Source organism: Solea senegalensis, linkage group LG2 (assembly GCF_019176455.1).
Source record: "Solea senegalensis isolate Sse05_10M linkage group LG2, IFAPA_SoseM_1, whole genome shotgun sequence".
Classification (NCBI taxonomy): Eukaryota; Metazoa; Chordata; class Actinopteri; order Pleuronectiformes; family Soleidae; genus Solea; species Solea senegalensis.
In genome coordinates, this window is record NC_058022.1 from 18773718 (window position 1) to 18796037 (window position 22320).

The following is a 22320-nucleotide window of genomic DNA, read 5'->3' on the forward strand; positions in this document are numbered from 1 at the left end:
TCTATTCTTCTTCACGGGTTAGCCTCAGCCAGGAATCATGAAGACAGTTGTTTACTTTTTACATGGTCTATGGATGAGATATTGGGTTGTTTTTGAAAGCAGGAGACATTTATTATTATATTATGTTAACCCTATAGTGATAACGCAAGATACATTATGTCATATTATACATGTTGGTGTAATATGTGATAAGAAAATAAGGCACAGGGATGGGGGGTGTTACACTGTTATACTGTTACACTGGGATTACACTTAAACTACTGTAACTTTAACTGCATTTCAACAAAACAAATCTATCAATCCACATATTCATTAGTGCAAGCATTTTTGATACAATCTTCTCAATCTTCTCTGCTCGAATGTCACTTCAAACAGTGCAAAACAGAAATAATAATAATAATAATAATAATAATAAAGGAACTTTGAGAGGGCTCTCTCTCCCTGTGTTCTCCGCAGCCTCTCTTCCTCATGTGGTTTTCTCTGAATGCGTGCTGTTTGAGATCACAGACTCCGCCGTGCCCAGCAGAGATAACACGATGACAGACGGTGCAGTTTGCCCCGTGGTCGTTATCCCTCAAGCGTTCCACCCACAGATATTCATTTTCCCGCTCACGTCTGTATTTCTGTAACCTTATCTTTTTCACCTGTGCAGTATCCTCCTGCTCCTCACGTGTCACCATTTTACCTTTACATCTCGCCGCGTCTCTGTTGCTACCACACACAGGACTCACAGTGAATTGGACTAACAATTCAAAGTGCACATGTTCTGTTGGCTGACAGACAGGTCGAGTGGGCCTGACAGCAGGACGGGGTTTTTATTTTCCCTCATACAAATCGCACAATCTGTAATTTCTTTTATCATGGTTTTGCACTGACGTGGTTATCAAAATAAACTCATCAAAAAAGTGAGTTTCGTATCTGTACAATACGGAACACGTCTTTTATCTTCCAAATACGGAACAAACCTGTGTTTTAACCCTACTGTGCACGTAGTTGCCACATGAAGCCTATCACTGGATTGGTGGAAGAAATGTAAACAAAATATTGAATATTTAAGGTTGTAGGTTGGTTAGTTGGTTGGTAACCACTAAATGGGAAACCGGCCTAAAGATTTACAGGGTAAAGAAAAAGCAAACAGCTGCAATGACCACTGCCAAAAAAAAAAAAAATCAAATAAAGTTACAAACCATATTCTTCTACCACTTTATTCTCCAAATAAGGGTCGAGGGGGAATATGATGTAGGCCAAAAGGCGTGGTACACCCCGGACAGTTCGCCAGTCCATCGCAGGGCCACATAGAGACAAGTAACCATTCACTCTTACACTCACACCTACGAGTGTCCAGTTTACTTAATCGCCAAATCTGCATGTCTTTGGACTGTGAGAGGAGAACCCAAAGAATACCCACGCGCACACGGGGAAAACATGCAAACTCCACGCAGAAAGACCCTTGTTCTGACCATTACAAACCATATAAGGAAGAAAAAAAAACTGTGATTTAGGTACAGTCAGGATGAGAGTTCACTAGAGCTGAGTTGAGGCTGGAGTTTCAATGACATAGTGAGAGAGATAGTCACTGACAAGTGAATCTACAAGGAGATACACACACTTCTGACTCGAGAAAAAAAATAACTGGGACACTTTTCCGCGTTTCCTGAGGGTGTAAACAACACAAGCGAGAGCAGAGAAAAAAGACGAGAGAACGAAGCAGCAGCTCAGCTTTGTACCTGCATTCATACCTCTCGCATTTGTCTCCCTATATGTAAACTGTAACGCTGCCTTGCAATTGTCATATTTCTTTTGTGTGAGTGTGCACATGATGAAATGTGTGCGTTTCCCTGTGTGTGACATATCTGAGATATGCTTGTCAGCCTGTTGTGCATGTAGGGCAAGACCACTGGCTTGCCTGACAAGAGATGACTAACCAATCTAGCAAAAACCTGGCTGCCTTGACACCAGTCTGGCACCAATTTACGGACCAACAGCAAGGGTGGTTGTGCTTTGTTAGTGTGTTTGACTTTCCGCAGGCACCACTACAACATAATGTAGTTTTTATTCTATTATTGATAAACTGTCTTCAAAATATTTACTATTCATCACTGATTTATTCCTAGATAATGTTCTCCTAACATAATTGGAGTTTGATTACAATGTCTGCCAACTCAAACCACTTTGAGTCATTGTTTGCTTATTCCATCGGAGCCTGAAAGCCCATCAATGCTCAACCATTATTTAGAGAAAAGAAAAAAAAAATCAGAATTGTGTATCATTTGAAAATGTAGACCCTAATTTCACTTGATGGTTACCACGAAAACCACTAAATCTCTTCTGCCGTAATGGCAATACAATGTGACATTCATTATTACTGCTCCGATAAGTTGTCCTTTAACAACATTTTTGAGTGCATCACCGAATCCTTTTCACTCTTTAGTATCTGCGCAGTCTAGATCCAAATTTAAAACTTCTGTATGACCCTTTTTCTACTTTTTTGTGTGCCTCTATGTGTGTGTAAAAAGAACCAGGGGAGCTATACTGTGCTAGTGTTAAAGGGTTTCTGCCTTGGGGGACAATTTAGTGAACACTTAAATGCTTCTGGTGACTCAACAGCTTAAAGGTGTCACTGCTTTTTGTCATCCTTTCACTAAAAACCATAAAGACACATTCCTGCTCACTTGGGTTCAAAAGGAGGATCAGCAACTGCAGGTTAATGTGACAATGTAAATATAGTTGTTTAAAATATGTGGACATTCTTCCTTTTCTTGTAGTAATCTTTCTAGTTCAATGTCTTGAAGGAATACACTCAGCATATCTGTACTGATAAACAATCATGCAAAATACTTTTTGATGGATTTACAAAGACTTCATTAATGACTTTTGTTGATGTTGCTGCTTGTTTAGTTAGCGCTAACAGCAGCAATTCATTTGAACTTTTTGCTGAAATGTCTTGTTATACCAAACAGATGTGATGACTTATAACCATCATTTAGACCTGCTTTCCTCCGAGTCATTCATGAAACATGGCATTATTTGCGTCGCCACGGAATCGCAGATGTCTTCATCAGTCGCAGCTCGTATTTCCAACCGCTCGTATCTCATTCGAAAATTGAGCCAATTGTTTCAAAGCACGCAGAAATGCTTTATTTTTCCCCTGTATGCACATTAAATGTGCATGACAGCATGTCATTTTGCTGGATGCACTTTTAAAGAAATGTGAAGACAAATATTCAAAGTGAAGAGATTCCTTTAACAGTAAATATGAGGCTCTGCCAAGCTGTCAGCAAGATCCGACTTGGATGTCTGTCATGTTTTTATTCTGTCAATGAAATCCACAAACCTGCAGGCGCAGAAAGACAAAGCTTTGGCATTTTTCATAAAAAAACATTACAACATTTAACAAAAAACGAACTCTGCCTATTTTTTTTTTAATAAGCAGTTTTATTGGCTTTTGTGTTCCCCTGTAGCTACAAGTGAAAAATGTGACTTGTCTCTTGTGATCACTATCATCACGTTTTAAAACGTCATGTGTATTTAGATCATGCATTCGAAGAAGGAGAACTGATACTGTATGCTGTCTATTTACACAATTCAGCTGTTAAACGGCAACTCTCCTCATTTGGTCCCTGTCTCCTCTCCTCCGGGTTTGATAATCAGACAAGCCTCCCGAAGCCCCCATTGTCTGCACACACTGTGGACGTGACTCTTATACGTATGAGAGCAGCTTAGCATTGTGAATGCAGCTCAGCTTTCTGGAGGTTGACCTTTTTCCATGGATTAATAGGTTTTATGCTGGCAGCATTAATAAACAATTTCTTCGTTTCAACAGTAGGGTAGTGAGCAGTCACTGTGCATATTAATGTGCATCCCCCTCCTCTTCTGAGCCTCCTCACCTACTTTTAGGCAGTCATGTTCTGCAATCATGTTTTTTTTTTTTTATCCCAAAGGATGTTTGTTTCATTTTGTTCTTGTCTTTAAATGCCTATTTCATATTTTGAGGGCTTTTTATTTTAAACTCCCACTCTCTCCATTTATCCATATTTTCTTTTACCCCTTACTCCCCCTTGAATTTGCCTCTTTCCCTCAACCACACTGCGTTTATCTCTGTTAGTCAGTGTCATTGCCGTTTATTTCTCAGACTGCTCATCTCTGCTTTATTTCTGTCTTTTCGCTTTGGTGACTGGGCCTGATTATGTGGGGCTGAGCAGTTTTGGCCCTCACGCTGTCTGTGGCCAAGGTCAATTATGGCCTTCCCATTCAGAGCATGGCCAATCACAGACCAGGGAGCCACTGATGTGGTGCGCCAGCCGGGGAGATTGAGTGGGAAGAAAATCAACCATTTGGTGCCTCAAAAATGATTTGATTTGCCACTGGTGTGAAAGTGGTGGCTATGTCGGACTCCCTTTCTCCTTTTTTTTCTAAAATTATACAGCAAACATGTAATAATATCATGGATTTGACTGATTTATTTATCATATGAAAACCTTATGTCACTCAGTGTGTGGTGTTATTTGATGAGCTTAAGTGTAAATGCTGAGGGTTAATTAATTGACCTGGGAAAAATAGTGACACCAGAATAGAGCTGAATAGAACAGCGAGACTGGTTATGTTTATGGGCAATGTGGGGGATATCCAGTCTCTGTGATGTTTTGCAGGAAAACAAATACATGGCAGTTTTCAGTTTTCAGAAAAAGAGCAATCATAAAGGTAACTTGTGTTTCTTATAGTACACTTTATTGCCAAAAGGATTAGGATTTATTGTTTTGTGGGTCACTTAGGTGCAGTAGATTCCACTTGGAAATCCCAACAGAAATTATTGCAGGGGTGTGGTTGCTAGATTTTAAGAAAAAAAAACGTTAAAAAAAAATAACAATTGTTTTTTTATGAACATTAAACCCATTTGGTTTATTTTTGTGTGTTAGCAACAGGGAAATTGAAAGTGAATGTATATTTACATCAGGATCATCACATGATGACACAGTAACATATTATATATGTTTATTATCCACAAACAAAATGTATGAGAGAGAACGTTAGTCAACCTTAGCTTAAATTCTCTATTTTTCTTTCCCGCGTGGGAGAAAAGTATCCACACTGCATGCCTGTCACGGTCCATTGTCAAATTCCTCTCCACTTACAGCTGTATTTTACTGCATCACCACTGCGGACCTTGTTCTTCTTCTCCTCTGGTTGAGACATATTTGAGAGGGGCACCAAGGCTTTTTAGGATTGGTATCATTCAGTATTTTGACGGTTAGTCGGTAGCTGCTCTCTGTTCTCTCTTTGGCATCTCATGTGTTGAAGTGTGACTTTGATAACGGGTGGGTGGTGGTGGGTGGAGCAACAAACCAAAATCAAAGAAACTAAAATATGATGTGATTTGTGGCATTATTCATTGTAGCTTTTTTAATGATGAGCAACCCCTTTCACATTAAAGGTCATCTTTTGAACCTTGTTATCATTATGATGGAGAAAGCCAGGTTCATATATATATATATATATATATATATATATATATATATATATATACATACATATATATATATATGTATATACAAATGAAAAAGGTACAATTTACTCTTTTATGGCTGGACAGGGCTCAAACTTGATTACAGCTTTTGACCCACTGTTGACGCTTGACATACAGTTGGCAAACAGTGTCTTAAATCAGCTGCCCCCAAAGCTCTTATCTTCAAAGCAAGCTGATTAGGGTGACAGACATCAAGCATCAGTTCCCAAACAACCACCTCCACTTTATCTGCATCTGTAAACAAAATCTGACTTTTTGAGTGTCTGTGTAAAGCTGTCTGATTACCCACACTTATGACCTTGCCAACCAATGCGGATGTTTACTCTCACTCAAGGCTGTTTTTGTAGCTGCCGTACAAGTAATCAGTCCTGGACTGGCAGCAGCAAAATCATGCATCTAATTATAGCTGCCATCTAACCTGTGCTGCAGCTCACCTGATGAGGAAAGAGTCGAATTAATTACCTAATTGAAGAAACTCAGGGAGCCATGAAGGTAAAAGTGTTTTCCTTTCTAATCAGCTTAGCAAAAGAGTTTGCTTCAGCGTTAAAGGAGTTTTTCTAAGCCTTCTTTCAGGGAGAACAAAGGTGATTTGGTTTTACAAATGAAACCATACCATGTCAAGATTTGTTCTGCTTGTACATGTCTACCCTCCCTTGAGATAAGACCTCTCCTATTTAGGATCTGTAAATTTGTACTGTGGGTTTGTGCAGTGTGCATTCTGTAACCTGCCTGCCGTAGCAGCCAGGGCAGCCTGTCTTACAACTTAAAGGCATTTTGATAAACTATCATAAGCCTAATGATGATCCAGTGATGTAGATCCAATGCTGTGGAAGCAACATTAATAGCCCTGATCTTACCCTCAACATTTGCCACTAGAATAGTCTGAAGTTAATTCTCTTAATGTAATCGCTGGCGAGACAGAGCAAAGTCATAATGTGGGATTTTAGAGCACTGCTCTGACATTTTAATGCCCGTACTGACATTTTTGACAATTTTTCACTGTAATTGCCCTGTGAAGAACCATAGCACCTCTTTCTTCATTTTTTGACTTCTAACTTGATTCTGTTGTAATGCATCATGCATCTGTGTCATGTCTCCCACTCAGAAATGCCCAGGAGTCCTCATTCAAGGATCGAGAGGACACACAAAATGCAGCGAGTGCTCGTCTGCAAATGTCTGCTCTGCTTTTAACTGAATACTTTCTGGAGGATACGTTCTGACAGGAATAATTCACCAAAGGGCTAATTATACCATACTAATGGCACAGTGTGTGCCCTGTGTTCCAAACTGAGCATTTAACTGATAAAAAATGTCCTATGAAGCTATTTTATAGGATAATTACATTGAGAGAAACCAATTTTCCCTGGATAAAATTAAAATAATGTGTGTTATCCTAGTAGCATATAGCATCAATGATAGCCATCAGGCGATCTGCACTTGAATACTTTATCTGACACTGAAGACACTGAACTAACATGGTGAAAGGTAGGGATGCCTCTTGCTGCGATAGTATGCAGTTTCAAACTAGTTTGACGTTCACAAGTTTATAAAGTTTATAAAGACATGATGGACTCAGTCATCACCTGTCTCACCTGCTGTGGATAAGCTGTGGGTCCACACTGACACTGGCAGATCTGCAGCTGCACACAGGAGCATGTCCCAGACTACTGTTAGTTACCAGAGTAAGATGTTTATATCGGGTTATCAGTGCCAGTCCGCTCGGCTGTGGGCAGTCTTTGGGCGCTCAATTGTCCGCCCAAGAGTTTTCCTATCTTTTGCAATTTAAGGGCATGCCTGTGTGCATTCTCACCATAGCGAGAGAGTCTATAGCAAAGACATGTGCGTCCTAAAGGTCCTAAGTCACTTGAGCGGCACTCGCTGTAAACGAGCGAGAGGACGTTTTTAAACTACACTTGAATGCAGATTACACACGGTAGTCATGGACTGTATAATGTGTAGCTCATTTATTTAAAAAAATAAAAATAAAATGTTCTAGATTATTATAGATGATTCCTATCTTCTTCTCCTTCATGTGAGACTGGTGGGGCAGTGGCAGCCCTCTATGGACGGGCCGCCACTGATTAGTGCACGAAGAGGGGTACACGCATGTTTGGGTGGGGTCCAATGGCAGTTTGATTGATGCATCACGATCCAATTAATTTTGGACCGTTCATTTTGATTGTTTCTACAGGCCTGTCCGCTCCACAATTAATTCATTGGTGACAATGTGGGTGTGGAGAGGATTTTAAGCAATACAGTAAAAAATGCTCCAGAAAATAATCTCCTACCCCATCTTTATCATTTCAGCCATTCAGCCATTATACCCGCTAAACATCAACATGTAGGGTCTTGCTACCGTGGAAATGGCAGTATAATAATTATTATCGTTCACATTTAACCATCGTGACACTGAACATGACGTAAAAGCCTCTGTAAATATGGGTTATAAATATGTATTAAATATTCTGTGAATATATTTAGTATAATTTAGCACAGAAAAGAGTCTTCAGTAGTAGTTTGTAAGACGAAAAATCATCAAAGAAAATAAGGCACTCCTAAACCTAACAAATCTTCCTGCTGGACCCAGAAAATGACTTTGATAGTGATAAAGGTTTAGTCAGACGGATTTTTACTTTTTCTGTCCATAGTTCTTTCAACCAGCTCAGTGTGAATTGCCGACAACAGATGTGGTGAAACCCTCCATTCTGATGAGTGTGTTTTGATTAATGCACCTCGATGAATGCTTTTATTTTTAGCCTGGCCGGGCAGACAATGTGGAAACACTCTTTATTACCCTTCTGGTTAGCGATGAATGGGTGACAGCAGAGAGCGATGTGGTGTCTCAGTGTTCATTCGTCATTGCCAGATTGAGGTGTAAGGGATGGAGGAGTAACTTGAGTGGTTCCATCATTATTTGCTCAAAGTTCAGAAGGCAGCCGGAATTGTACTAATAGCAGGCATAGCATTTGGGGCTCGTTGTTGGGGGGGGGGCATATGTTGCCATCTCCGGTGCTGAAGTGTTTGGGGTCAGAGCCCAACAATATATATTCCCTGCCAGGAACATGAGCTAATTGACTAAACGAGTGCTCTTACATCTCGTGTCAAGGTTAAGGCCAAGGAGAGAATGAGAGTTGCATTTCATCAGAGCAGGTCATTAGGCTCGGCTTGATTCAGACGGGATTATAGTGAGACAGAGTCTGCAGCGCTCACCCTTTTCACGACAGGTAGAAGTATGATGTGCATTTCACCTGGCGAGGCAGTTCCTCAACCTGTGATAATGTTATTCTTGACAATGTGAGAGTGCAGTAAAGGTCACATGTGTTCTTGTCACCTTCATGGAACCTCTGTTTCATTCTTTAATCATTTAATTTAAGTCTCCCACATACAGAGTAACTTAGGAATGTTAATTTGCTTTTTGGGTTTAAAAAACATTAACATTCCAATGTGTCTGGTGCTTGTTTGTGTCTTTTTGCAGGAACTCTTTACAGCGGAGTGCAAGTTCAAGGAGTCTGTGTTCGAGAACTACTATGTGATCTATTCATCCATGTTGTACAGACAACAGGAGTCGGGGAGAGCTTGGTTCCTAGGGCTCAATAAAGAGGGCCAAGCCATGAAGGGGAACCGAGTGAAAAAAACAAAACCAGCTGCTCACTTCCTGCCCAAGCCATTAGAAGGTATGTAATGTTACCCTACAGTGCGATTTAATAATGACATTAAAAAGAACTTTGATTGATGTTATTTGTCAAAGAAGTAAAAAAAAGGAGTTGTCTATGAAAAGTCAACAATGAATTCCATATTCTGAGCAGTATTGCATTGAATATATGCATTGTGATACATTAAGACACTATAGCCATGCACTCACCAGTGCATCCAGAATATGTAGTTAGTAGTTTCCAGAGTGGGTAATGGGTGCTTACTACATTGCTGAGATGTTTTAAAGGGGACATATTATACCCTATTTCCCCAATTAAAATAGTTCCCTGGTGTCGTAATGAACATGTCAGTGACATGCTTTGGTCAAAATACCATAAGGATGAAGCACCATAGCAGTTCAATAACCCTGCTAAACCCGCCGCTTTCAGAACGCTCTGTTTTGTGCGTGATGCAAATGAGACACAGGCAAACACACACCCACTTCTTCCAGGGGGTTTCTGATTTGTCCTCTTTACAGCGCTCACTCGCTCAGCTCCTGTTCCATTCCTCCCCCCTCCCTCCAGTAGTTCTCTGACAATATCAACATGGCAGCGTGCGCGGAAAACAGCGAGAGTGCCTATACTTACACTAAAGGGGACCACGAAAAAATGACTGAGTATTCTTTTTCCACAATTTGGCGACTGGTAGGGCCCCCAGAGTCCCAAACATAAGTATTAAAATGGTTAAAAATTTGATTTTGCATAATATGTCCCCTTTAAGAAAGCTGTGTTGTGTTGCTAAAGATTTGGTGTCTTCAGTATTAAAGTATAGTCTTGTCAAAGACAGGTTGTGAAAGTTGGACAGTATGGTTTACTGTATAGTATACTGTATAGACATGGGTGCTCTGATTGGTATTCACAGTGCAATTTCTTCACTGAACTGGAAGAAAACCACTGTGTAGGTCTGACACTTGAGGTGTGCTTTATGACAAGGCCTTATGTGATTTTGTGTCTTCTACAAAATGTTTTCAACTCACCTAGAGTGACTCAAGGGCACTTTAAGTTACCCTTTATCTTCTTTATCCTCATTACTGTAAACCATGGAGCAGCTTCACAATATGGTAACATCAATAAATATGGATGCTTAAAATAAGATCCACTGTATGAATAACAACGATGCTGGTGTGATTATATACATGCTACTGTACTGCTGTATGTGAACATATCTGTCATGGACATATTTGTGTGGATATTCTCCGTTTGCCGTATAATTTAGGATACGGTTTTATCTGCACAGTATGAAATGTTGATAGTCCAGCAAATGCCACCCTCACTGTCGTCAGTCACCAGCCTGATTGCGTCCCATCAGCACGCAGAGAATCAAGTTGAAGTGTCAGTATTACAGCTGGAGTGTAGAAGCTGTAATGTGAGGGTATAATGAGGCACTTTTCACACTTTTTTTTTTTTTTTTGAAAAGCATTTGGTTAGATTCACAGATTCATGTGTAACCCGTCAGCCCTGATGGAGACAGAACACAACGCCAACAGTCAAGCATTTTGTTATTCTGTGAATTGTTATGTGTCTTCATTGCAGGTTTACAGTTTGTCTTTTGTGAAACTTTGCGAAAAGTGCATGAAGCAGCAAGTATTGCGAAACTCCAAAGTCGAACGGGCAAAAAAAATGGGATTTTACTAACGTCTTTTCTTTTGTCTCTCTCCTGTTTTCCTCATTGTCTGCTTCACCAGTTGCCATGTACAGAGAGCCATCATTGCATGATGTTGGAGAGACAGTGCCCAAGGCGGCAGTACCTCCCAGTAAAAGCACAAGTGAGCCAGCGGTGATGAATGGAGGTAAACCTGTAAGCAAGCCTGACAAGCCCACCACATAGCCACACCTGAGTGGTTCCCTCTGTGTGTGTGTGTGTGTAGTGGTGGTGGGGAAGAGGGTGTGACAGAGGCAGGGTTTTTCCCCCGACCAGACTCCAGATCCTCTTTTCCTCTGCGGATCAGATCCAGGCGAACCTTCCTCACTTTCTTCTATTGCTCCTCATCTTCCCTCTCCGCCTTGTCCACCTTCTCTTCAGCTGTCTCAGCATGAGCGGATGGATTCTGAGGTGACCGAGCTTCTCCAGCACTGGAGGGGAGAGAACCTCTGATCATAGAATGCCTTTAGATTCCTCGGAGACTGTGAGACTTCATGTGACTAGCGCGTGTTTCACAACCACGCTCGTGGTACTTTGCTTGCTGACAGTTCAACCAAGATCCCTTTCCCCTTCTCTATAATGTCCTGTTGGAGCAGAGTGTGTGTACCTTCAGATCTATTTTCTATACCACAGTTCACCAGCTATGTTCTGGGACAGAGACTGTATAGATAGAGTAAATATTTGGACTGTCGTCCTCTATTTTTTACAAGTATGTTCCCCTCCCTCTCTTTCTATCTCTAGTCACACTCTTTTCTCTTTGTCAAGTAACATAGAAAAGATAAAAACATTTTGCAAGGGAGTTGTGTGATTTTCTATGAAACACATTCACAAAGATATGACATTAAAAACAAACATACGTACAAGGAAAGAACCGATCCAAATTTCTTCTCGCCTACAACATGCACACACACATAAAGTTTGTGGGGAAAAGCAGAGATGTTACTTATTTCTTTTTTTTTTTTTTTTTTTTTTTTTACAGCTGATAAATACACACTGGAGGCTTGCAGATAGCTCCTGCAATCACAGTCGACGAAGTGCAAATTACCACCGCAATCAATGCTAGGAGCTCCTGACACACACACACACACACACATACAGACACATACGCACACATTTTTAAACAGATGTGCGTGTGGGTGGGAGGGCGCTGGAAGGAATGGTGTCTACATATCACTATCTAAGTCCCACCAGCGCTTCTGTCCGCCTTCTCTGGTAAATAGAAAACCTGAAGTCTATTTTTCTTTAATCTTATTTCAGAGCGTGGGCTCTACGAATATCTCTAGGCCTTGTAGGCCTCTGTCCCTCACTCACTGACTTCTTTGGACAACAAGGCAGGGCTTGTGGCTTTGACCCAGATGGTCTATAACTGCAGCACTGGCAGCCATCTTGTGACAGCGTCTACTTAAAGCCAGAAAACAACATGGCTGAAAAACCAGTAGGCGACATTTATATACTGGCTGCATCCCTATTTGGTTCAGCAAACTAAAGCATGGGCAAAGTTAATATTGTGTTCACTCTTCTTGCAGCAGTTATACAAGAGATGGCTTATATTGTAACATTTTCACTGTATAAAACTTAGGGAAAATGACTATTAAAAAATCATAACTTTTTAAATGACTAGATATTATTATAATAATGATTATTATGAGAGGATCCGTCTCCTAGCTCAGCATGCAGAGTCCAGTAATGATCATCTTGGCCTGTCACGTGCCTGTTTGGACCTTGATTCCCGGCATGCAAAAACAGGTTCCCAGTCCCCACTGGGCCAAAGGTGCCTCACCCACCCCATACATCCATGTAGAGGATAAATCCACGTAGCATTATCCATTAAAGAAAACCACACTCACATGTACTCGCTCATGAAATGACCAAAGTCTTTTTTTCATCCCAAGAAGAACTGAACTCTTTAAAAAGGAAAAAATCGGACTCTTTCTCTATCTCTGATTCAATTCATTAAAGCTTTCACTGTGATAGCATTTGTTCTGTCCGACAGAATCAACTCTGCTCAGGCCTGCGAAGGTCTCGACTGATGTCAAGTACGTATACCTTGAATTAATCACGTGCATGCATTTTCTGTAAGGAACAAGGTATGGGTATCGTTCTTCACACTGTATAAGCTGATCGAGCACTGAAGTTCAGTGTGGGAGTTGAATGGGCATGTTGTAGGCTGCGGCACACTCACACCTAATCTGGAGGTTAGCCCACTACTGCACTTTCTGTTTTGCATTTTCATCATGACTGTTAGCGGTTTATCAAAACTCTGTCTGATCAATCACTTTATGATGTTTGACCGTCTCGTTTTGTTAGATAAGATTTAGAATATGAAGTAGATTGTTGCTGCTGTATGCTGCTAAAACTACAACTATATTAAAATTGGATTTGATAAATATGATTACTTTTTTTTTGGGTTTTGTTTTTTCGGTGATTACACATGGCCATTTCTTATTACAGTACATCAAAGCACATCAGTTAGATGTCAATACTTGTCTGTATAAAGCTGTTAATGTTACAATAAAAATGGCAAACTGTAGACGCTCAACACACACAGCGGCTGGAAACCATTGTAGTTGTATTTGAGGCTGATGGTCTGTCCTCATTATACAGCCAGTCATCCTCCACTCGTATCAAACTCTACATGCTGGGCTGGCTGCTGCTCCAGCCCCGCAGTCCGGTTAAATGGCTCCTCCAAGGCTGACTTTATTTTTGTAAATGAACAGTGTGTAAATGTACTTCTCTGTTTGGATGTCTGTAGTCAGGTTTTTGGGTTGTTTTTTTTTCTTTTTTTTCTCTGGTATACGGGTCGCGTGTGATGTCGTCTCCTGATCTCGATCATTTTTGCTTTGTCCCCCCCCCGTCATTAGAAGCAAACTTAGTTTCTTTATTGCTTCAGTTTCCGACCTCTTTCTTTGTACGTTGTCCCATCTGTTGCATGGGGAAAGGATGGCATCGATGAACTGCATGTAGTAGGCTATGTCTATCAAGAACTGTTGGTATGTACTGCTAATTTTACATACATATATGCAACGAGTTTGTCTACACTATACAGTTTGTGTTTGTTGTATACACATATACAACATATTGAATAAAAATATTTATATAAAGGTGTACTGTAATGTCAGTAACATACTTAATGCAATATAGTGTGCAGTATATTATTGCACCTGTCGATTTTGATGGGACAAAGAAAAACCGAGGGGGTTGGCTAGTTTAAGCATGAAAAAGGCCAAAGTAGAATTTACATAAAATTTCCGTTGTGACTTCTTATCGGCCCTGTTTTCAAGTGGTTACAGAGCTCTTGTGTCAATGCAGCTCTTATCCCCTGATGCCACCTTATGAAGTGACATGGACATCCAGCATGCCACAAGTTAACTATGTATGCCCTTCTCTTTCTTTCCTCCACTTATCACTAGTATGAGTTGAGTGAGAAATGTCCATTAAGTACCTTCAGTACATGTGGGTTTCACGGCTGATTGTCTGGTTTGATTTCCTGGTGGAGAAGAATCGGCACTATTAAAACTGTTTATTTTCAAGAAAAAAAAATAAAAAATATATATATATATAGATATATACCATTGCAAGTATGCCCATTGGAGTTATGTCATGTTATAACAAATTTGTAACCATGTATGATTAAGGTCTTCGCATTGTTTTCCATGCAAAATGTTGTGTCATGCGGCACATTTAATGTTTTAATATTAAAATGAAATAAAAATCTAAAACAGTAACCTTTGCCTGGAGCTTTTGAGTGCACTTTCAGTCGAAATTTGACAACCACACTTCACTGTGTATGCTTTAAAATCCGACCCATATTATCCCCCGCAGTCTCCCACACATTAGAAAAATGTCACAAGCAAATGGATTCATTGTCTACCTGGATTTTATCAACGTGTAACAATATGCAGTAAATACATTCTAAAAAAAAAAAAGAAAATACATAAAGGTGTTTTGGAAACAGAAATGTTTACACTGTACTATTGTTTAAACACAAAAGCTAAAGCCGTTTCTTTTCACCTACAAAAGTCCACTTTTAATCAGGATCATTTGTAACCAGCTTAATAAATGACTGAATATGGTGAGTGATATACAAAATGAAATCCGTGTCATGCCTCCTCCTGTGGTTTCCAGGCTTTGGTGATTTACTAGTCTGGTCATGATTGTTGGCAGTGGTGCTCCTGGTTGCTCCGGGCAGCCAGGCCTCTTGTCTCTAACCCCCAGCATCCCATTCTTCTCAGTACTCCGCTCCCACCCAGATTTCACAAGCGTTCCCTGTCCAGCCATCCCAGCACTCACAGTTGCCGCAATTGCACAACCCATTCCCTGTGAGAAGATGTGAGAAGAAAAGCTGTGAATTAAAAGAGCTGTGCCATCATGCCTGACCTTTAACAAGGTTCCTATTTTCACACCCTGCATCCCTGGGTGTAGCTCTGCTGGGGGTTGAGGTGAATTAAGCTGCTCATGACAGTTTTTGCTTTTGCCCTGCACCATAAAGGATGAAACTTCAGCTTAATTACAGGGAAACCTGTAGGGGAAAGGGGAAAACCTTAGCGCACAGGTTCTCAATATATGTTCTCTAAAGAGTGTGCAGTAGACTGAAGTACTGCATCACATTTAAAAAAATTTAAATCCCATTCTATTCTATCCTAAACTCGGTAGCTTCAGACACCAACTCTGGTTGATACAGGAGGTACTGTTATTTATTAACATTATAAGCATATGTTTATTTAGGTATGGAACCATATTTCTCTCTGCTGTCAGAGACTCTGGGGTGAGCAGAAAGACTCCTGCTGGCCTTCTGTCACACATTAGAAAAGACATATAGAAAACTATCTCTGCGGGAGTGGAGGGAGGTGTCTGATGGATGATGATGAGGATAAAACAATGGAAGTGAGGTGAAAGGCAACAGAGATGGGGAAGTAAAAGAAAGAAAATCAGAACCAACAATTCTTCACTCTCCTTGTGGTCAATGGAATGCTGAAGAAACAGGGGCAAAAATGTAGATTCTCTTTTTTAAATAACAATACATTTAAGAAATATAACTGTCTACACGAACTGAAAATCTAATACTCTACACTCATTGAATGCCATCTAAAATGTTTCAAGCATTTTAATTCCAATATTAATATAGATAAAACAAATATGCACACAAAAAAAACAAGGAGCCCCAACCAAGTGCATGTTATTAGACCTGATATTTCTCTATTCTCATTCTCATGCTCTTTTAATACTCTAATACATACTTTAATACATTCTGGGGTTTAAAATTTAAATTTTTAAATAGGTTTTGAAATAACGAGGAGCATCTTTATTTTCATGTATGGATAATTACACATGCCACAGTAAAAGTGCTTTGTTGAGTATTTACAGTACCAAACAATTGTTCCCATGTTAGGAATTTACTCGAAGCGATGAATAGGTTTATAATTGAATTACTGGTACACAGACACTGTAGGTGATCGCTTACCACTGGTGGAAAAGAAAAACAGAAACTATGCGATACGTTTTCACAAATTGATGAAAGAATATGTAATAAACGCACTGCTGCATGCTGTGACTAATTGTTGTTATTTACTCGTTTTCATACTATTACCTGTGTTGCACGCAGACTTGCAAACCTCTCTGTCTCCTCTGAAAGGTTTGCTGAAATGATCATATTGAGTGCATGAAATTAAACGGCAAGCATTCCTAATATGCTGCATTTTCCACATCACTCATCAGCTGTATGTGTAATGAGAATCTGGAGCTTTGAATGGCCCGTGAAAGGGATTTATTGGGAAAACTGCAAAACAGTTTGGGGTTTTTTGTATTAGGCTATTAGCATGGAAGACCGCTGATTCCATCACATTTACTTAGAGAAGAGGAGCAGTGTCTCTTCATCTGCACATTCAACTCTCCTCTTCTGGAAATGTATTTCCATGTAAAATATGACATTATACTAATGTGTAGGGTGATATCATTGTATGTTATGGACGTCTTCACATGATACGCTGCAGTCAGTAATGTGGTAATCATTTCCTTTGTTTTCTCCCAGTTCTCCACAGATTTGAAGCAACATTTGCCAGCTCATGTGCATTTCAGGGACATTTAGAGACATGAAGTCATGATGGGAAACACTTGTGAACAGCTGTCCAGACTTTTGACAGGCCCCGGGGCATAAATAATTATAAACATGCCTTGAGATTTCCATTAACCGTGGGGAGAAGATTGCACCTGTGGATAAATAGTCGTATAGAGAAGTGCATATTTTGTGTCAGTTAATGTGACAGCTCCCTAACTCACAACCATAGACTTGAACATTGGTGGGATTGGTATACAAAGTGGTAGATAAAATGTGTCTTGAGAAACAGAGATACATGTACTCAATTTAGGTAGGGTTGTTCAAATGCAGGTGTCACACACATAAAGCGACGTTAGAACATCATATCTTATATATAGATTCATTTATATGTTGTGGTCATAGATATGCAAGTATCATTATACTGTTTGGTTTCTATATAGGCCTACTGTGTATAATGTGATTACAGGATTTCAGTGAAAAATATTAGTTTAAATAGATGTAATTGTTGTCCCACACACAAAGTATTCAGCATGAAAAAAACATGAAAACTGAAATTTCAACTGAAAATGAAAACCAAGTTGTAATACTAATATATATAATAATATTCTTTATATAGCTATTTTCTGATGGATATCAAATAGTTTAGAATAATAAAAATAATATTCTATTGGTGAATCCAGAATATTTTGCTCTAAATACAGCTAATTAAATAATTTTCAATCATCTCTTGAAAACAAGCCAAGTATAAATATTTGAAATTATTTTAAAGACGCCACTGCTGGTGTTTTCTAAACTGGCTGCTCACAGTGTTCTACATATCCATGACTCAATTTGGACTGAGTCTTTTTTCTCAGATCTATTTCTGATTGGAACATTTTAAAGGTATTTTCCTGCAATACCTGTGCAGATGAGACCATCATGTTTGTCACACTCCCGGTCGTCACACTCGCAGTACTCTCCAGACACCCACGATTCTTGGGGAGTGCAGATACACTGGCCACAGTGACAGGAACCTGCAACACACAGACGCGCACACTCATACAGTAAGTGTTAATTAAAGTCACCTGTTTTAATCCAAGCTTAGTGACAGTGTGATAGTGAATATTTCTGTTTCATTTTTATAGTATTCCCTTGCTGCTTGCATGTTTTGAAAATGCTGTTGATATCATTTCCTGCAAATTATGATTTTTACACAGAAGATTAATAGTGTTGGGCAATGTGGATATGAACTCTTCCCGGGGGAAACCACTACTAATATACTTTTGCCACCATGAAAACAATCCAAACACTCTTTAAACATCCTCTCTTGATCATTATTGTTTGTACCTGTTCAGCCTCAAAACAAGCAGGAGGATAATAAGATATTAAGGACTGGGAAAGGGAAACAAAACAACTGTTTTCTAAATCACCCTTATTATATCCCACAACTATGTTTTCAACTTGTCCAATTTTTACAACAGGTTACAAGAACCCACTATGTGAGGTGGAAGCAGACAGTGAGCGACAGATGGAGTGAGGATCAGGAGATTACAGGTGAAACATCTAAGAAAGAGAGGTGAGAAAAGGGGAGGAGCTTAGGGAAGAGTGTTCTGTTGCTATGCAGTAAAGCAGCAGAACAATGAGAAGCTGAAACCATAGAAAATGCACCATATAATAACATTTCTGTGCATCTCTCCCTTGTCTATTCACTAAAATGCTGATCTGTAACCCCTACAGAGGGTATGAAGTCTTACTCTGATGTTACATTACTGTTGTGTTAGTGTCCGGGTAAAGATAAGACAGCATAAAGGAAGCTAAGAGAAAGTTCAGTCCAGTTTATAATTTAATCATAGAAAATAAAGCTGTCGATTTAAAAAAAAAAAAAGATAAAGTTGGATAAAAAGTGAAAACGTGTCGATATTCTTCTTAGATCTGTTACAAATCAGTTTAATTGTAAAACTCATGGAATCTTGGATAATGGTTTTTGCACACATTTCCAAATGCATTTGTTGTAATAATAAAATATCCGTTTTTGGGTGTAGGCAGTGCACAGTATATGTAATCTTATGTATTCAGTAAATTATTTGAAACCATCCAACCAACAAAACAATAATCTTCGGAGTGACTTGCCAATAATTATTGATATAATTCAGGTTCTTAAAGTGTGAGCAAAAGGACCTTAAAGTGCAAACTAGGCTGTCCAGAAAGGTGCCCAAACAAAATAACCAATAATCAAGAGGTGAGTCATAACACAAACAAAAGGAAATTTACAACACAGCGATAGAGACTTTTATTAAAATGTTTCCTATATATTTGTGTATCACATTTGTGTGTGTGTGTGTGTGTGTGTGTGTGTGTATCGTCACCTTTTCCACTGCAGATGACTCCGTCTGAGGTCTCACAAAGCTCCTTGCTTTGCACGTCGCTCATCTCACAAGACCGGGGGAACTGGCACAGCTTACCAAACCAGCCGTCCTTGCAGATGCACCGTCCACATGAACAGAAACCGTGACCTGGCGGTGGAGGGCAGAAGGGCCTTCGTTTAAAGGAGACAGAATGTGGAGCAGGCCCATGAGAGAGTAGCACGCATAGAAGAAATTTTAATTAAAAAAAGGCATTCACAGGGAAAAGTCAAGGGAGATGTAACATGAAAACCAAAATATAGCAATAAAGCACATAAACACGGGAGGCTGACAGTGCAGATTTTGAACTTTGACACTAATAGCCACTACAAGGAGACAGAGCTGACGGAAGATGAGATAGATGCAGCGGGATTATAGTTCACAAGACATGAAAGGAGCTGTCATCACTGGTCTTGTCCTGTCTTTAATAAATCCCCAGCCCTTCAGAGAGCGATGAAAAACAAGAAGGGCAATGACAGACAAGTACACACACATACATATACGCGCACACCATCACAACAAACCAGGGATATTTAATTGGCTGAATAAAAAGGACCAATTTGATTCTTTGGTGTTTTCCTGACAGGTAGCATTACTTTGGTTTTAACAAGTGCTAACACTGGCATCACCGATTGATCCTTGATGTCCACTTCTAGTAACAGATGTCAGTTTGAAATAATGGACCGAGCATAGTTCCATCATTTTCGTCGGTCCAAATCCATACTATGCAGCTGAATTTCCATTTGACATGGGGATTATTGATTGAGTCCAACAGCGCTTCAATTCAATTTTGATTGTTTTAGCTTTTAGCACCTCTCTGCATCACACATTCAGAGACTCACACAAACATTGAAATGTATAAATGGTAGAGCATATTTAAATATGCACTTCCACATAAATGCATACAGCCGTAGCACATTACACAGGATGTGTAATTTTTTTATTTTCAGAATTAAGGCTGGAAACAGTTGCAATTGTTTAAAAAGAATCCCACAGCAGCTTTACTCACAAACAAATAGAATCTGACCTGGAGTCAATTTCTCTGCTGTGCTTAATTATGGGCTGATGATAGTTTCATCTGGAGCATGTGAACAAAACCTTTGGTATGCTCATCCATCTCGCGTGGAACAATGAATCTCATTTAAAAAAATCTATTTGTTAGAGCAAATGGGTGAGGAGGGAATTAAATCCTTGATATCCCGTACAAGCTGTGCTGCCTGCACACACTAATTATTTAAAACTGACAGCAACAGATCATTTTGCTGCCATAGATAATACATCAACATGGTCCGTCTTTCCTCTTATCTCGAGATCTCCAACCGTATCGCACATCCTGTACGCTGTATGGATGGTATTTGTATGAATGGAGGATGTGTGAGTGTGGTGGCTGGTTATAAATGGAGTGGAGTGGCAGCCATGACAGGTCATGCATGGCTGCCTCAATCAGTGAGCCTGCGAGAGCAGGTAATTGCTTGGGAGAAAAGGCAACCTCGCCCTCATTCAATTAGTCCGCACCTGCCATTCACCAAGCAGGTGTTGTGTCATAGCATTTAAACATGAACAGTAAAGATGAAGTGGTGTTGAATTAGGTATTTATTACAGTTAACAGCTGTATTGTATGCAGAGAGTCTTTCACGAGTTAAAAAGCCTTTTTATTCTGGTACTCCATTAGTGGCATTGAATTATTAAAAAAAATAAATAAAAAAATATTAATATCACACTGCCTGTCAAGCAACCCCTCCTAAAATCCTGTTAAGCACTATCATTCAGAGTTTCACAACCCCCCTTTGACGAAGCCCTTAATTGCTGTTTAAATGACAGTTGCCAGTCACTGTGTTTGAGCTCTTCAAGATGCAATTAGAGAGGCTCACTGACATGTCACAGATTCCGAGACAACCCCAGCCAATCAGAGACAAGGATGAAGTGAAGACAAGTGTCAATCCTAATGCTGGACTCACACATACATGTTGTGTTCACATGTGAAGGTGTGTCTGTGATGGCCAAAGGCTCTGGTATACTCGTAATGCGACGCACAATGTGACGCGCGGGCCCCGGTATACTCGCGCATCAGGGTCCTGTAGTATCTGACTTCACCATAGGGTGGCGGTACAAATCCAGACACCGGGAATAGAACGTATTCCTACCACAGAAGAAGAGAACAATGCTTCATGTCCCTCAGACACGTTGAAATGTCAGTCATGCAGGGAGGTCGGGGTGTCAGCCAGTTCGAGGCTCGGATGACTATCCTTGGCGACTACTTCCTCTGTTGTCGAAAAGTTTTTTTTCTGCTTTTGGTGAACGGAGCTTATACTTAAGCCACCTGTGAGGCGGAAATTCAGTTTGCGCATGCACTGTTCACCCAAAGCATATCAAGAGTTGTTAATGTTGCTAAAGTGATGGTGATATGACGTCCACCTTGGTAACAGGGAGAACAGCCTTGTCCGAGAGCCCTTGTCTTGGGCTGTGTGGTGTCAGTATACCACACATGTGCCCGATAAGGCAAACAAACACATGGATGTTATGGTCAACAGCACTTTTAACTATTACATTACCTACAATACAGTCACAAAATTAGAGTTGTCCACTGATATGAAAACTCACAATTCATAAGCACAAGATGTAGGCTTTGTAAAGTGGATATTTTTTTGGGCTGCTCACTCCGCTCATTTTTGAGTGTGTGGAGAAAACACTTGAGAGTCAAGTGTGGACTAAACTGAGTGAAAGGCTGGTTGGCACAGAATGACTGGATTATATGCAAGGGGTGTGTGTCATTTTTCACTTCTCTCTGTTGTCTGCAGCAAGGCTTAAACATCTAAGGCCGCTCACTGTACCCTATATCGGGGTGTTTCTCACAGCTCCCTCACCACAAAGTTTTCTCTTTATTAAATCTTCTCACATTGGAGGCTCTCTTACTTTCTCAGAAACACCCAATAACTTCCACGGGCCTCTGTGTATACAGACTTAATTGTTCGCCTGACATCATGTCTGTGTGTCCGAGCATGCATTTGTTTGTGTGCGACTGACTG

At 40.0% G+C, this 22320-nt stretch overlaps 2 protein-coding genes across 4 annotated transcripts in view; one reads left to right on the plus strand and one right to left on the minus strand.

Annotated features, from left to right (window-relative positions):
• Positions 1–14583, plus strand: part of fgf14 (fibroblast growth factor 14) — a 102874-nt gene extending 88291 nt beyond the window's left edge. For both annotated transcript variants that reach the window (XM_044016042.1, XM_044016047.1), the window contains exons 4-5: positions 9000–9198; positions 10902–14583. In XM_044016042.1, the coding sequence (XP_043871977.1) occupies positions 9000–9198; positions 10902–11044 (342 nt within the window). In that variant the 3' untranslated portion in view covers positions 11045–14583. The remainder of the gene's footprint in view (positions 1–8999; positions 9199–10901) is intronic.
• A 134-nt stretch (positions 14584–14717) lies between these two features.
• The window catches only part of itgbl1 (integrin, beta-like 1), a 33277-nt gene continuing 25674 nt past the window's right edge, over positions 14718–22320 (minus strand). Inside the window, exons 9-11 of one of the 2 annotated variants that reach the window (XM_044016022.1) lie at positions 19259–19405; positions 17813–17926; positions 14718–15175 (exon numbers count right to left, since the gene is read on the minus strand). In XM_044016022.1, the coding sequence (XP_043871957.1) occupies positions 15087–15175; positions 17813–17926; positions 19259–19405 (350 nt within the window). In that variant the 3' untranslated portion in view covers positions 14718–15086. Of the gene's footprint in view, positions 15176–17812; positions 17927–19258; positions 19429–22320 lie in introns of those variants that run through there. The other variant, XM_044016029.1, reaches the window with a different exon arrangement.